This window comes from Danio aesculapii, chromosome 5, assembly GCF_903798145.1.
Source record: "Danio aesculapii chromosome 5, fDanAes4.1, whole genome shotgun sequence".
In the NCBI taxonomy this organism is placed as follows: domain Eukaryota; kingdom Metazoa; phylum Chordata; class Actinopteri; order Cypriniformes; family Danionidae; genus Danio; species Danio aesculapii.
In genome coordinates this window covers 11,743,023-11,761,448 of record NC_079439.1, presented here as the reverse complement: position 1 = coordinate 11,761,448, position 18,426 = coordinate 11,743,023, and the positions used below count along the sequence as shown (strand labels likewise).

Sequence of the window (18,426 nt, the reverse complement as noted above, 5' to 3'; positions counted from 1 at the left end):
ACACTAGCAGTAACTTTGTCGCTATCTTTGCTCTGGGTGATGATCTGCTGCGAACACAGGTCTTTGTAGGTCTACAGCAAGGAGAATAGAGTGGAGGAACTGTGATGTAAATTTGTATGCAAAAACCTGGAAGCGAGTTAGCATTTTAGCAGTTCTGGTTCCCTCATTCCAAAGTCAATGGGTTTTTTCAATGGGATTTCGGTTAAATCGCTTAAGGTTCGTGGCCAACACAAACTCAAGGTACTTTAACGTTTTGTTCTACGACATAAAACACATCAGTTAATGAGGCTTAATGGGAGCAATGCAGGCACGCCGCGTGACACTATCACACCGTCCAGGCAATAATATCCAGCACAGAAAACCCAAACACTGCAGTGCTTTTAAATTTTCTTCATAAATAAAACTTGTATCAGAGTTGCAGCAATGTTTTATCAGATTGTTTTCCTTTGAGAAAATGGTTGATGGTCGCAATCTGTGTACACCCACCCCTGGGCTGTGGTAAAATTTTCAAGCGTTAACTGGTCCACGGTGACCACTGCTGTATATCACACTCATTTTCTTTTAGAAATCTATTTCACACTATATATACAATTTTTGTTTATATACTCTAACTTTCAGGACAAAAATCTCCCAATAGAAACCCATAAGGATGCTCATTTCGGTTAATTTCGCCAACCAACAACCACCGCTCGTTAACCGAATATTAACCGTTAACTGGTCAGATTAATATTAAATTATTATTTAATTGAAAAAAATTGGCGTGTCTAATATGTGACTGACACATTAAATAATGCATTTTAAAATACATTTTTTTTTAACATGCGAACATATTAACAACAGAACAATAACACAATATCTTCACGCACCTGCAGTGTTTCCAACAGCGTAGAAAAAAAGAACAAACTAAATAAAAAGAATAAAATAAATAGTTCTGCCCTAGATTTGTTTTTAACTTAAATGACAAATTTAGATTATAAAACGAAAACACTGACTGAATCCTTTTTAAGCACCGGCATAAGCTGTTTTTTCCTCCATCATATGTCTTTTTTTCTACCGTCAAATGAAAATAGCAGGCTACATTAAATCCATCACTCCACGGAAAAAAGGCCTATGCATTTAATTAATGCTCCTCTCTAATTCTTATATCACAAGCCTCTGTCAACATTTTAATAGAAGTCATCAAAGATTATGTTTTGACCATCTAATTTTACCTTAAACTTTGTGTGCTTTTATTTCTTCTTTCACTCGTGGTTCATGTGCGCGCGCTGTGTGTAATGAAAGATAATGACGAGGCTCATATGTTGACTTTTTTGTAAAGTATAGGCTACTATAGCATATAACAAGTTTGTTGTTTACATATGATATTGCATGAATTTGCATACATGTTTTATAAGCTGTAAAATGAAAGCCTCATTTGGTGCGGCCAATCACAGCAGACGTGCTCTTACGTTCCAAAAATGCAACGCAACGCAAGGCACAAGACTTTTTTTGTTGACGATATTTCTTATTTCACTAAGAAATGACTAAATCAGCTGCGTATTGTTGCTGTTGATATAATTGTAATATTTAATAATATTAATTAAGATTTGTAAAGTAATACAGCTTTGGATAACTTGAAACAGCGACCACTAGTCTCCCCTCCATCTTCAAAAGTCTCTGTAGTTGTTTTGACAACACAAACACTGCTGTCACCTCAACATAAACCCTGCTCTGCTTTCATTTGATTAAAGAATGAAAAAGAAGCGACTGACGTAACGTGCCTTTTCCGATCAGGGTTGACCTTTTTTTTTCAATTGCGACGGCAAAAATGCAAGGCGTAGCAGGGTGCATCAGCAGCGCGAAAACCACTCGTAGCCGTTAGTAAACCTGTGAAGCAAATTAATGCTTTATGTTCTGCTTTTGAGGCCAAAGATAACCGTGTCATTCCAATATCCAGTATGTCTATATATGCTAAAATGATGCTATTCATTATATCTCAGTTTCATTCGCAGTTCTTCATTCTCCAGTTTTGAATATAAATTTCCAGCGATAAACGTCTTAAATTTGGTTTATTCCTCTTGGCTTCAGAGTAATTGAAATATAGTTGATGAGTCATATATAACATCTTCTTTCACAGGAGACAGTAAGACACATGGGTTTGGAGTGACATACGGGTGAGTAAACGATGACAGAACTTGCATTTTTTGTGGGGGTGAATTACTCTTAATCCATCACATATGATCCCGCTGGCTTTTTGCATGTGTCTGCGGTGGATGTTTTATTCAAAGCATCTCACAACAGGCCTGCTGCAACAGCTTATTCTTACATGCCTTTCTTTTGACAGGAAATGATGGGAGTAAGAGAGAGCAATGGGTTTGGGATGCATTTATGGCCTGATTTGAACCCATGTCTCCCTTACAACACCACCTCACAATCCTCATGTAGAGCATGCACAACAGGTAAATTTAGCCATCAGCATCAGAGTTGTGTATAAATTACTTTTCTAAGTTGTCTGAAAAGTAACTTAATTGCTCAATGAGTCCAAATACAAAATGCACATAAGCCTCAACATATAATAGAAATTAAACTCAGTCCTTCTTAGCATCTTACTTAGCTTCATTTGTAGATTAATACAAAATTTGTAACAATCGCAGAGATATCCATGGTGTCCGTGGGGTTGTAAAAGGTAGTAAATGAAATTAGCCAAAATTAAGTGCATTAAAAAGTAATAAACGTCATCTGACGAGGTATTCAATTTTCGAGCCCAATTTTTTTTTTTTGGATAAATTTTCAATTTAAGTGTAGGCCTTTATTCTAATTTTTGGGTGGATTTATTTATATGTTGAGATAAGAACCCGAGAGATATCATGTGAGGTGGTGTTCATTCCCGCGTGTGTGCGGAAACAAACTGGGTATTTGGCTGGCTTGCTTCTAACCATATTGGTGAGCTCGCTTTCGTTCATTAATTAAATTAAAACATGGGGAAATGCAAGTTTTCGGACCTCTGGCTGGAGGACTTAAGATTTAAAGACTGGTCTTAGACCTGTAGTTGGCAACAGCCCCGAAGCTTATTGCCCCGCCTGCAAGAAGACAATTAATATAACCTCGCTTCCATGCGCATCACGCAGCGCCTGCAGTTAATTTCAAATGTAACCCCATTTCAAAAGTAAAACATACTCTAATAGGTAGCACAGTGTGTGGTGGAAAGGGGGGAAGTGTTTCAATGTGGTCCGGTTATGTTGTGGCTCTGTAGCTGCTGGTGTTGGCAGCTGTATGGTTAATAATTATGACAGTTAAAGTAACTAGGTTAATTAATAAAATATTAATCTAATATTTTGTGCGGTTGTTTTCTTTTGTGCGTTTGGGTGGGTTTTGGACAGCTTTTGGGCTGGAAAAAGTCTGCTATATCTGGCAACACTGGTGGTAGCTTGGCAACAAAGCTGCGACGTCAACACACACAGAGGCTGTTTCTCAATATGCGTTCTTCAGTGGTCTTGCGTCCTCGTGTTCTTGTGTAACGTCATCATCAGCTACCAAAGTTCAGCTACAAAACTCAAGAATGCAAGAACGGAGGATGCGTGAAACTTCCCGAATGTGTTCTTGATATCGAGGACGCACCGATGCAGACTTATGCACAGAACTTGCTCTAGAGGTCCCAAAGGTCATTACGACTGGAGGGGGGAAGCGCAGCATTTTATACAGATTTATTATTAAAGTTCAGAGATATCACTTATTAATCTCAAAAGTTTCCCTGAATAAAGCGGTGAATATAAAAATGACCATAAATCGTTGTATAAATGCTGTAATGTTTAAATAATTTTTTATTAAAAATACGTGAAGGTCACGTGACCATCAGGAAGAACGCAGCATCTCATTTCTCACAGGACGTGTTCTCTGTTCTCGCTGTGTCCTGAGATTGTTCTTCTGAGGGGACCTAGCAAGACAAGAACGCAAGTCCGTTCTCTGCGTTCTTGGAATTGAGAAACAGCCAGAATCTATCGGCACAGTTAAGCGCAGTTGTCTAACATTGCCAAAAATTCCGGGCCAATTGAATTATGCCACGCCGTTCCAGGCTCAGTGGCGAAACAACCGTAACCGTACCGATCTGTTCTTACAAGAGCAACTATTGACATTGATGACATAAATGGAATTGATTAAAAACTATGGACAAAGGCCCATTGTGACATCTTGATTAAGCTCTCTGCTTTACTTAAATGTATCTTTTATCTGCAATATGTTATTCCATTGGCGGCGCAGTAGATAGTGCTGTCGCCTCACAGCAAGAACGTTGCTGGTTCAAGCCCCGGCTGGGTCAGTTGGCAGTTCTGTGTGGATTTTGCATGCTCTCCCCGTGTTCGTGTGGGTTTCCCCCACACAAGTCCAAAGACATGCGCTATAGGTGAATTGAATAAGTCGAAAAGAAAATGAATTTATGAATGAATTATAGATATGTACAATTTATGACTTCCATGCTTAAAAAAAACAAACCTATTTTCCCAGTTTCTTTTAAAAAACCTTTTAAATTACCCCTGCTATCTCTCTGTCAAGTGGCTTCCCTTTAAAATCGAATACTCTCTAAGTGCTCGTTGGATATAAGACACATGCCGCCCCTCATATTCCAGCACATGTGACCTCTGAGAGGCCTTGTCCACACTTTTGTTTCCTCTGAAGCGTGGGGGCCGCTTTCTGGCTTCAGTCACAGTTTGTTTAGCCTATGCGTGCGTGTCTTACCCAGACATGATCTACACCGCAGCCCTGACTTCTCTGCTCTTTGTCAAAGCGAGCTTGCGCACCGCAGCGAGACTGGGAAGCTCGGCCCGCTTAAACAAATGGAAATTGAGCATCAGTCAACAGCTGGGGGGCCAAACTTGATTCAGCAACAATAAAGTCCTGTGTGGAAATTCTGAGCAATTTAGTAAAACGCACACTGACTTCCTGTCGACGTCTGTGGTTGCTGAGAATCTCTGTTTGTGAAAATGCACACGGAATTGTATCTGGTGGTTTCCATTTTGATCTGAATTACAGCGATAAACATCTGGAGCCAGTAATCGCTACGTAAACAAACTTTTAAACAATCGGGTAAGCTATCGAGTGCTTAACACTGTGTAGAATTCCCCTAAAATGGCCTGGAAGATAAAACAGACATGATTTGTTGATGCGTACATCTAAATTCAGCTGTTCTGGTTTGAAGTGAAGAAATCTTTGTGGGATTATTAGAACACTGAATGCATCTTGATATCTTACCGACATCTAGTTTTGATGTGCTTTTTTATTTTAAAACCTTGACCGCAACGCAGTGGCGCAGTAGGTAGTGCTGTCGCCTCACAGCAAGAAGGTCGCTGGTTTGAGCCTCAGCTAGATCAGTTGCCGTTTCTGTGCAGAGTTTGCATGTTCTCCCTGCGTTCGCGTGGGTTTCCTTTGGGTACTCCAGTTTCCCCCACAGTCCAAAGACATGTGGGACAGGTGAATTGGCCGTAGTGTATGAGTGTGTATGGATGTTTCCCAGAGATGGGTTGCAGCTGGAAGGGCACCCACTGCATAAAACATGTGCTGGATAAGTTAGCGGTTCATTCCGCTGTGGCGACCCTGGATTAATAAAGGGACTAAGCTGAAAAGAAAATGAATAAATGAATAAAACCTTGACGTCCATTTAACATCCACACATTGATGTCCTTTTGACCACCAAAATAACGACACAAAAACTATTATACTACATGACGTGTTATTCCTTTAAAAGCTTAAATTCCAAATGACAAATGCATACTGGATTATATATTTTACATATCGAATTGAAATCTGGCATCAAAGTGGAGCAGTCGGTAGCATGATCGCCTCACAGCAAGAAGGTCACTAATTCAAGCCGACTGTGCCAGTTGGCAGTTCTGTGTGGAGTTTGCATGCTCTCCTCGTGTTCACGTGGGTTTCCCCAACAGTCCAAAGACATGCACTATAGGTGAACTGAGTAAGCTAAATTGGCCATAGTGTATGTGTGTGAATGCAAGAATGTGTGGGTTTTTCCCAGTGTTGGGTTGCAGCTGGAAGGGCATCCGCTGCGTAAAACATATGCTGGATAAGTTGGCGGTTCGACCCCTGATTAATAAATGAACTAAGAAAAGAATGAATGAATGAATTGACATCTAACGTTGGTGTAAAAAGACACATTACAGTCCTGTGATCATTTATTGACATTTTTGATACCATTGTTAGATATCAATTTGATGTTGTTTTGACATCAGGGTAGTCAATTGACAAGTTCGGAAAGTTTGCCATGCCATTTTTACTATTAAACACATGTAAAACACATGAAATTTTCAAATGCATTCCATCAATGTTTCATGAGTGATTTTGCACATCAAAACGTTATTATAATTTGATTTGATTTATTTATTTTCAAACAGAAGTATCATACATAAAAATTCTTTAACAAAAAATACATTTCAGCATGGTCGAAAACGGAGCGGGATGAAGCACAAGCTTTTTGTATTTTCCAACCCCATTACCACATACATCATTCGTCTATTACTTAAACTTATTTCTTCTTTTACTTATCTCTTCTTTTTACATGAGACATATGAGCTTTGCATGAGACATATTTTATCCTCTTGGCATCTTTGACATATGTTTGATTCCATTTGTACATTTACATTTTATAACATAGACCCCCAATAAAAATACAAAGTACTGCAAACAGCCATTAATTAAAATTTCATCATACCTTTCTCATTTTATCCTTTTCAATCACCTTCGTCATTATATTCCTTTAATAATTTACATTTATACAACTTTTTAAATTGATTAACATCTTGACATTAATAAGAAAATGGATGTCATCATTCATTCATTTTACTTCGGCTTAGTTCCTTTATTTATCAGGGGTTGCCACAGTGGGATAAACCGCCAAGCTACCCAGCATTTGTTTTACGCAGCAGATGCTCTTCCAACCGCAAACCAGCACTGAGAAACATCCATAGACTCTTGCATTCACACACACACACTACGGCCAATTTAGCTTACCAAATTTACCTATGGCACATGTCTTTTGACTGAGGGGGAAACCGGAGCACCTGGAGGAAACCCACATGGGGAGAACATGCAAACTCCACACAGTAATGCCAACTCACCCAGCCGGGACCCGAAACAGTGACCCCCTTACTGTGGGGCGACAGTGCTAACCACTGAGCCACCGTGTCGCCTCAGGGTGTCCGCGGTGTCTTAAGAAGTGTTAAAAGTTGATAAATCAATTATGAGAAAATTAAGGCCCTTAAAAGATATAAAAAAGTCTGGATTGCGTTTTTACGAGGTGTTGAATTTTGTACAAGCGTTGTCCAAAGTGTTTGACTCCAAAAAAGCATAAATATATTTATTTATCTCCTAATATTAACAACGGCGTGTTTAATCCACGTGATTGGTTCGGGCCGGGGTGCGTCCGGGCAAGCTCCTCGGTTCGGGTGATGTCACGTAATTTGCAACAAATGCGGAAAGATGATGTGACGCTCTCCACATGTAGCCAAACCATAGAGCGAAACAGATGGCAAAGTGGGAAAATGTAAGTTTGCATACTACTGGTTGGAGAAAGGCGACTTCAAACAGTGGCTGAGGCCTGTCGCTGAAAACAACCACGAAATTGATCCTTTCAAGCTTTGTTTCTTCTGAGCTTATCGGAGTTCTGTTGCATCGTTGTGCTCCGTTGATTTATTTAATGACAACTGTTTATTAACAACTGTTTATTAAGTTAAAGGTTTGATACTGATTAGAATTTTAGGTGGCGATGAGGTCTTAAATTATTCAGAGAAGGTTTTTTAAAAGTCTTAAAAAGGTATTGAAATAACCTTTAGAATTCCTGCATATACCCTGTCCCTACAATGCATGTAAACTTGATGTCAAAATGTCAAATTGACATCTAACATTGGTGTAAACACATCAAAATTCAATTAAAGGAGAGTCCTGTAATCATTTATTGACATTTTTGACACCATTTTTAGTTGTCAATTTGATGTTGTTTCAGGATTGTAATGTGAAGGGGACGCTGACAATCAAGTGTGTATCCAAATGCAAGATTTATTAAGAACAGTCAGGCAAGCAACGGTCAACACAGGGGCAATCAGGTACATACAGAGGATCCAGAGTCGTAGTCAAATAACAGGCGAGTGGTCAGAAGGCAGGTAGTAAACGAGAATAATCAATTAAACACAGTGAGGGTCAAACACGGCAAGACAAGGCAAAGGAAAACACGTCCTGATGTTCAAAATTCAAATTAGGAAGACTCAGCCCTGATGTGTCTGTGTGCGCTGTATAAATAGACCTAGTAATCAGTTCATGAGCAGCTCCCAGCCGTGAATGTGTGTAATCTGCCGAATGAGGAACAGGTGTGGGAGCGGTGCATGACTGGAACTTGTAGTCCATATACAGGCGGATTTGTAGTCCTTTAGAAATCTGCATATTTTACCAGCGGTCTGCAGTCGCTAGATCGCTGGTTATCATAACAAGGGTAGTCAATTGACATTAGATCGATGTGCATTTTTGACGTATTTTTGGATGACGTTTTTACATGCCCGCTTGGATGCTAAGTTGTGTCATCTGCAAGTATGCCATGCCATTTGTACATGAAGCATTTCATGTGTTTCAAATGAGTTTCATCTATGCTGCATGTGTGATTTTGCACATCAACATGTGATGTTTTGAGCTAAAATGATAAGCCTATTCTAAGAAAATGGATGTCATGCTGTGCATGAACATTACATGTTCAGTCTATAGGCATGTTCAAGTACTTGACAACCAAAATAACAATGTTTGACTAAAAGACCATTGCTGGAAGTCTTCGCAGGTCTGCTTGGATCCAAAAACTGAGGTCCAACCTGAGAGACTCAAAACTTCTATGAGTCAAGTTCAGTTTTATTACCCTCAGATCTTCTGTGTTTTAAAATAAATGCACTTTTTCCAAACTGACCTGATAAGACCTGAAATGTCATAGGGTTACCATGGCGTGAACATCACAGATGGGTATGCACTTGATGCTTCTAGCAACTTTAAACCATATTTTTGCATTCATTTTTAAGAAATGCAGGTAGAAAAGGAATGTTCTTACAGATATGAGATCCATCTAAAAAAATAGCTAAAGCAAAAAACAAACCTCTAGTTTTTTAGGCTAATGGTTTGATTTTTATTGAGCTGTAATTTTTCCAATCCACTGGTCACAACTGGTCACAATTCCTCCACTGAAGAAATCAAATCAGGTACCAGGATTTTTCAATGTTTGTGTCCACCTGGGTTTGAATACAAATGTCATTGAGTCAATTTGGATAGCTACATTTCTATAGTCGTGCCATCTCTACTGCCATGACATTATCGTAAACACGATCGTACGACACAAACCAACCAACAACACAAAGTAGGGCTGCACGATATTGGAAAATAATGTACATTGCGTTATTTTGACTTCTGCGATTTCTATTGTAATATTTCACAAGATAACTTAATAATTTTAGATATTTTAATCTCCATAAATATAACAAACAAAATACAAGCAGAGAGAAATAAAGTAGAGCAAATACACAAATGAAGGAGCTGTGAACAGAATAGTTACAGAAATAAATCAAATGTATAATTAAGCTATATATTCTTCATTGTGTAAATAATTAAATACATTTAATCTATGTTAAAGCTACAAAGAAAATAATTCCCAAATTGTGCCCAAATGCTTTAAGCTCGCTTAGTGTTTACACAGGCCTTAAAAACACAAGCAATTGAATAAATGTATAAATGTCCACTTTATAATGGTTGAACTGAAATGACTCCATAATTCTCATGTGTTCTGAACTGTTGTGAACCTGGTCAACTATAATTCTCACTCCACGTCCTGCAATGTAACTATTGCACATCCATACATTGCAATATCAATGCTAAGACAATACATTGTGCATCCCCAACACAAAGGCAAAGGATGCTACTGATATAATGGTGTTTTTGAGTGACTGCTGCTGGATATTTAAATATAGCAGGTTTGGTGTCTCATGATGCAAATCCAAGGTTGCTGATAGTGACTATTCTCTCTGACCAATCCGTGGTCAGCACATTTTAATAACATATATTTCTTGCTTGGAACTTCAACTGAAGTGGTACTAAAACAAGTACTAGGTAGGGAATGCAGAGGAAAAGACCCCAAAAGTGAGCTGTATTGAATTCAAAGCAACTGCGCTGTTTAACATGCAGTTGAAAAGTGCCTATTGATTTGTTGCTTTTTTGGATTTCTATGTCGAGAGATTGTCTTAACATGTCAACTGTATAAAGAAGACTTTTAAAATCCCAGCCAAAACCTTTTAATGGCAGTGTAATAAGTAGGTAACTTCACTCTTAAAAACGAATAGGTCTAAGAAGAACAAAAACAGAAAGTTTTTTTTGGTTCCCTATACCAAACAAGAACATTTCAGTGAAAAGACTTTCAACGAAAATCACAGCTAATGACAATTTTATTACCAACTTTCAATTTAGTTTGAAGCTAACGATTCACAAAAATTTACTGACAATATTTAGACATATTAATATGCATTTTCTGCTAGACACAATCTTATCTGCAAATGCCAATGTCAATTATTCATTCATTCATTCATTTGTTTTCCTTCGAATTAGCCCCTTACTTATCATGGGTTACCCAAGCAGCAACATCCCGCTCTCCCTCGTGAAGCTAATACAGAAGTTACTGAGACTGCTATTCATCGAAATTCCGCTAGTCCTGGCTCCATAATAGAGCAGATTTCTGTTGACCCCAATGTTTAAACGGCCAACTTTACAGCAGAAAAAAAGGTATTTACAGCCTGGTACAAAGAACCATTTTGGTGTATATAGCTGATATTACACTTTTTTTTTTTTAAATAACACACCCGTTTCATTTATATTAAGTTTGCATAATTAAGGGCGTGGCCACTTGAGTGACAGATATATCTCGCTTGTCGCCGTCACGTCACCTCAGCTAATTCCAGCTGGTTAATCGCTGAACTCGGCATGTTCATCGTATTTTTGTTTTGTTTTATGTGGCTTTACACAGTCAGTTGCCTTTTAGAATTACTTCTTACAATTATCAGATTATATAGCATGCTGTGCACTTAATTGTGCTCACAAACCATCCATGTGGCCTCCATTTCCCAGATGAGTGAAATTCCTATATACTTATACCATCTCTATAAATGTATTTGTTTTAAGATCATTTACCACTTATAATTGTCTTTAGACCTGTAATGCACTCCAGAATCTGACAGATTGATTAGCTGTAGGCTCTAGAACAGTCATCTGAAGCGTTGTCATAGTGTAATGCCTGGATTTCATAAATAGCCTTGCATTTACTAACACACACTATATTTGAAGTGTTTGGAAGTAATTAGCGTTTTCCTCCTGTAGAAAAACATCATAAAAACAATATTTAGTGGCTCAATGTATTACAACAGTGTTTTCAACAGACTAAACACCATATTGATATAGTGTACAACCAAGCACATGTGGTCAGAACAAAACCGAATCACAAATAATGAAGTATTAAACATTTCTCCCATAGAAAAGCCCATCTAAGAAAAATGCTAGTAGGCATCTGTAGCTCCTCTCACACGCGCCTTTTTGCCCTTTTTTGGTTACCTTGGGTTGGCGCGATAACGCGCTGACAAAATGGCCCACATGTAGCATGCATTTGCGCTCTTCAGAAACCTATGGGTGATATCACGGTTACTACGTCCATATTTTTTAGTCTCTTTCAAAGCGGAATGAACCACCAACTATTCCAGCATATGTTTTATGCAGCGGATATCACTCCAGCTGCAACATAGTACTGGGAAACACCCATACGCTCTCGCATTCACACACACACACTCATACACTACGGCCAATTTAGTTCATCCAATTCAACTATTAGGGCTGTGCGATTAATCGAAATTGAATCGCATTCGCAACGTGCGTTTAGTTACTTGCAAGAGGCTGCGATATGAAATGTATATGTATTATTTAATTCCCCCCCCTGCCCAGAGCAAATCCGTGACTGCCGTCTGTGTGTGATAGCATTACTAGCCAATTGAGTGGTCACACTTTCGTTTTACTATGCAGAAAGCCCACAATAAAACAAACAGGAAAGTGCGGACAAGTGGGATGATGGCGTCTGCCGCTTCAGAAGCATTAATAGACGAATTCATATCAAAGAAAGACAGCATGTCGGTAATATGGGAATATTTTGGTTTCAAAGTCACAGACACAACAAAAACAGGTCATTTTTAAGAACTGTTGCAGAATTATTGCCACGGCTTACAGATTATTGAGCTGAGGCTCGACTACAAAATTAAATCGCAACTCAAATCGCGTTCACAATATCTGTCAAAAAAAATGTGGGGACTGTGGGGGAAACCGGAGCACCCGAAGGAAACCCACACCAACACGGGGAGAACATGCAAACTCCACACAGAAATGCCAACTGGCCAAGCCGGGACTCGAACCAGCGACCTTCTTGCTGTAAGGCGACAGTGCTAACCAGTAAGCCCCCATGTCCCAGTTTGACATAGAGTATATGAAAACATTCTGGAATCACCATTACATTAGTTATTGTATATCCTGCTAACTAGATACAGGCGGTGGTATTATCAGGGTTTGATTCCTCTGTTCTGTGTATTATTTGTTTTCGTAAATGTTTGCTTCTATGACTTGATGTATGTAAAAGTATAGTTCACCCAAAAATTAAAAATTCACTAACCGTTTTCTCTCACTCAAGCTATTGTAAACTTAATAAATGTCTTTCTTCTCTTTACACAAAATGAGATATTCTGAAGAATGTTGGGAAAAGGCATCAATTGAATGTTCGGTCCCACTTTATATTAAGTGTCCTTAACTACTATGTACCAACATAGAAATTAATAATTCGTTACAATGTACCTATTGTGTAAATAGATTTATTTACAGTATACTTATGCTTGATTAAATACCTGTATGTAATTACATCTGTAATTAACTTCTGTAACTACATAAATACACTGTTGACCATCCCTTACACCTTAACCCACCATTAAACCTACCCGTACCACCAAACCTGTACATAACCCAACCCCTATCCCAACTCAAAAGCACCACAGGTGTTCTCAAATACATTATGAACACAGTAAGTACATTGTATTTATTTTTTGATGCAAGTACATAGTAGTTAAGGACACTTAATATAAAGTGGGACCGAATGTTCTATTCCATAAATACTAAGGAAGTCAGTGGCTGTTTTTTCGCGACATTCCTCAGTATATCCTTCTGAATTTAGAAACTCAGTTGGGAACATATTGATGAGGAAATATTGGCAGTATTTAAATGTTTAGGTTAACTATCCCTTTGATTTTAATCAGCATCATCAAAACTGTGATGAGCCATCCTCCGTTCTTAGACAGGAAAGAAAAGTAGGTCATGGATACAAGGCTTAATGTCACAGTCTTGATGACCTCTGTGTTTAGATGAGTTTGCAGTCTGCACAGATCTCTTTTGAGTAAACTAAGAGATTATTATACTTCAAAATATGAACTTTTCTCCTTTAATGTGAAATTTTAAACGTGAGATAGTTCACACTAAAATTTAAATGTACTCATCCTCAAGTAGTTCCAAACATTAATGTTTTTTTTTTCATTCTGTTGAACACAAAAGAAGATATTTTGAAGAATGCTGGAGACCTATAACTTCCATAGTATTTATTTTTCCTGCTATGGAAGTCAATTGTAGCAGGTTTTCAGCATTCTTCAAAATATCTTCTTCTGTGATAAACAGCTGAAAGAAACTCATAAACGCGTGGAATAAGTAAAGGATGAGTAAAAAAAATGAAAGAATTTTCATCTTTGGGAGAACTATTCCTTTAAGAAATAACACCAAGTATTGTTGTTCTACGTATAGGCTTTTTAATACTGTCTCTCGGCTGTGCCACGACTTCAGTGCAGTAGTCAGTGGTGTCGCCCCCTTTCTCTCAGTGTGTGTCAGTGACCCAGATGTGAAACCGCATGATTGACACACATCAGATTCAAATCATTTACTATTTGAAATACAATCAGAAATCAACTTTACTATTAGGCTTTAAAGGTCACGTTACATTACGTTTTACAATATATTAAAATCACAAACAACACAAATGATAGCTTTTTAAAAAAGATCAATGTAAGAGCTTTAATTTACGTCATAATACGTCTTTTAATTAGTTTTAAATGAAGCTATTGTTTAATTGGCATCAATTACAGCTGCATTAAATGGGATTTCTAGTCAAATATGGGCTTTGCACAATAATACTAAATACACCTTCTCTCTCTCACACACACACAGTTATTACTTACCCTGAAACTTTGCACACGTTCCTGCCCTTTGGATTGAGTTCTTGACTGAAACCTGGACACAAGCACAGAAGCAAAAGCACTACACCCGCTAAAGTGCACTTTAGATCCATGGTAGAAGAAACAGCATCTCTCCATGCGCCTCTTCTGCTCAGCATTCCTTTCTTTTACAATCTCTCGAAGTTCAGATGGGGTATTCTGTATCTCCGGGGTCTCAAAACCTTCGACTTCAAGCGTTTGGAAGAAATTTTATCCGCATAAGTCGCTTATCCACTTTCTTTCAGACTCCAGAGGCTGAGGCTGAGGAGAGAAAAGAGGAGGAGAGGGCGAAGAGAAGTTATAAAACCAAACTGTTATTCCCTCCGTCCAGCACTAGTTCCTGAGGAGAACTTCTGCTTTTAATGCGCGCTCCGAGTGTTAGTGGATGTAACTGCTGCATTGCTGGAAACTTCTCCCACTATGGTATTCCCAAATTTTCCGCTATTGTTTTCCAAAATGCTTACTTTCCGGAGAGAAAACGTGCCTCAGAAAGTGACAGAAAAACTCTGCAAAACTTTATGTGCGTCCATTTTGGAAAAGAAACGGGAAAATGATTCGTTGTTCTCTTTTCAGTAGGGAAATTCCTAATTAGTGATCCTATCTCTGGCTTTGGTTCTTGGGAATTCGGTGCGCCTGCTCTCTTTGGTGTGCAGCGGTTTCCCAAATTCTAACCGAAACCACCCGAACAGCTCCTCATCGAGTGGGTGTGACTATACTATGCTTAGGACTAAACCATGGAGCCATTCAGCCCCCCTTATTACTGACCCCATCCGCATGCCCGTGCAAGAGCGTATTCGCGCTGCCAGTCTCGTCGTCTCATTATGCGCACGCGCGCAAAAAGTTTACCACTTACACCCAGAGTGCGAATTATACATTGTTGATCAACTTTTTCAGTAATTTTAGTTTGTGTAATACATGCTTCATTGAATCAAAAGTATGTATCTATTTAAATGACATCTAATTTATTAATAAAACCTATTTAAATATTCAATGTTTTGAGCAATATTGAGTGTATTCTGTAACCTCTGATTAGTTGTTTCAGAGATTACTGTAGGTCAAAACTATACAATCTATGCATCTAGTTTTATTTTACTTTTAGGTTATATGCATCCAAACAGATATTGTACAAGAAAAAAAATGTCTTGAGAACTCTTATGATGTCAATCAGTGGTCTAGGTCTGCCGGGTGTCCTGACATTTTATCCTACCCATCAGATTATTACCCCTCTCCCCTAACCTTTTGTTTTGATGATCTTCAGGGTATCATGATCAGGAGCGGATTTAGTGATTTACGGGCCCTAAGCAATGCCAGCAAATGGTGCTCAAAAGTCCCAAAATCCTTTTCTACTGTTTATCTTAATTCTAAATAAAAATGACATGTAAAACATCATGTGAAACTTTTTAAATGATTTGCTTTCATAAAATGAATTCACAATTAAAAATAATAAATCACTATTTCGTTTTTTTAAACTAAATATTTGTCAGCTGAACTGCTCCATGACTGAGGGTGGGGGACACATTTGAGCAGATGTAATAATTACGTTCAAATAACAAAAATTATATACCTTCACCAAACAAAATATGATTGAAAAGGAAGTTATATATAATTTATAGCTATAATTTATACTTCTGGGTATTTATTTGGGGCCCCTCAGATTTCCTGGGGCCCTAAGCACCGCTTATCAAGAAAATAAAAAATATATATATTTAAATAACATAACAGACTGTCTCCAATAAAGTGTTAGTTTCTTTATCTGTAAAAGTGTTTGTTTTTGCACTTTTTCATATGACAGTGTGATAATAGATAACATATCCACGATGCCTACATTTAATTAATTGCTAATGTCTAAATCAATTCAAATCACAAAGAAAACATTTGCAAAACATTTACAAATTACAGGCTTTAATAGCCGTTTGTATGACATAAAACTTTAGAAATGGGATTGTATAATGCATATTAATAGCAAGTGTTAGCTTTAATAGTAATAAGTGTAAACAAATATGGTTAAAATAAGGTTATGCATGTTAATGACATTAACTTGATTAATGATTGGGTGCATTACACAAGCAAATACACAATGATTTATATTCATTCAATACTCAGCGTTTCCGCAAAACTTTTTTTGGCTTGATTAATGGCCATTTGTTTGACATAAAACTTAGAAATGGGACTAAAATGCCAAGTGTCAACGTCAATATTAAAAGACAATAAGTGTAAACAAGTATGGGTGAAATAATGTTGTGATATGGTCATTCAGCATAAAATAGCCTATATATTTAGGTAAAAATTAAACATTGTAACCTGTACTGATGTATAAAAGAAATATGCAAAATTATATGACAAATTAGACTAGATTAGATTGGATTCAACTTTGTCATTACACTTGTACAAGTACAAGGCAACAAAATGCAGTTTAGGTCTAACCAGCAGTGCAATGAGCTATAAAGTGCAATTGTAGAAATATGGTGATATTTATAGATGGATGTACTATGATCATTATTTACAGGTTGTGTTAACTATGAACAGAGATTTACGATAGATTAATATATTTACAGGTTGCTATTAGTAATCAGAGGTATGCAGATAGTTATGGACATAATTACAAACGTATATGTGCAGTGAATATGCACAATTCAATGTGAAATTGGTAAAACCAAGGTATTTAAAGGATGGTGGCAAAAAAAATACTGGAAAACAACAAGATTATTATTATTATTATTATTATTATTATTATTATTATTATTATTATTATTATTATTATTATTATTATATTGTTTAATGTTTTTGAATTAAAATCATAAATTTGATTTGATTATTCTAATATGCTAATGAATAAATATGTTTAGTATAGTGAGAATACATTTAAGTTCTTTTTCTCAATGTGCATTTAAACCTTATATTCATTCAATGCTCAACGTTTCCACTTAAACATTTTGTTTTGCCATTGATTACAAGCAAAGCGATTATGTATTGAACTCTAATAATAATTGAGCCCTTAATGTCAGGACAGATGCTCTTTGCATGGAATAGCCATAAATAACCAAGTTTTGCACTTTTGAATCATCAAATAAAATCTCGAAACATTTATTCACAAATACTTTGTAGATGCCCCTGGAAATTGTGTCAGGTTATACAGGCCCGTAGCCAGGGGGTGTTCAAGGGGTTCAAAAGACCACCCCCCCTCCCACCCACTGACAAAGTCCAGAATTTGACTCCTATATGATCTCATTTTTGACCGCTATGCTGTTATAAATTGTGAAAATTCTAGACAGAAGAAGGCTTTAAGACAAATAGAATTTTTAATTATAATTTTAATTAAGTGGCCAGATTCGGACAGAGGAAAGGTGAATGAGCTGGCCAGTTTTTATTTTCCCATAGGCTACAGTTTATTTTAAAACAAGTTTTACCAGATTCATATATTTTTAAATAATGAATGATAATAAATTTGTATTTAAAAATAAGTATTTTTTTTTTCATATTTGTTTATTAATTTTGTTATGATAACTCAGAACTATATTTATAAAACTGAATTAACTTAGTTTAAATGCAAGTTAAATAAATACCTCGTGTTAAAATAGTATGGTGAGCACTTTGACAAAATTGTAGGACATATTTTTGGTGCATCAAAAAAGTTTGGTTATGATCAGCATCCGACAAACTGATCCAGCAAAGATTAGCTTTTAAAATGTCACTAAAATGCATAATTGAATAGAAAACAAGGCGAATAGCTGCAAAAAATCCACTTTCAGACTGGCTACGGGCTTGTTAAACATGACATCCATATATTTGCATCCAGTCTTGCAAAAGTGAATTGCTTAAACTATGCAAGGGCTCCCCCGTCTGTTAACTTCACGGAACATACACAACAAACTTTTACGTCAAGTACGCCCTATGAGCACACCACAAGCGCGTCATAACAAAACGGTAAAAGTAAAACTAACAACAAGATAATTTATGTATTTATTATATCACATAGATTACTTAAAAACAATAAGAAAGTGGGAGATTCATGGAATATATTACCATAATTATTTGGGAAATATCACGGATATACATACAGTCATTTCCGCTTGCTCTAATAGTGTTATTT

At 37.1% G+C, this 18,426-nt stretch overlaps 1 protein-coding gene across 1 annotated transcript in view; it reads right to left on the bottom strand.

Annotated features, from left to right (window-relative positions):
• Positions 1 to 15,056, bottom strand: part of scarf2 (scavenger receptor class F, member 2) — an 86,358-nt gene extending 71,302 nt beyond the window's left edge. Inside the window, exon 1 of the mRNA XM_056457373.1 lies at positions 14,301 to 15,056. Within this exon, the coding sequence (XP_056313348.1) occupies positions 14,301 to 14,455 (155 nt within the window). The 5' untranslated portion in view covers positions 14,456 to 15,056. The remainder of the gene's footprint in view (positions 1 to 14,300) is intronic.
• Positions 15,057 to 18,426: the final 3,370 nt, after the last annotated feature.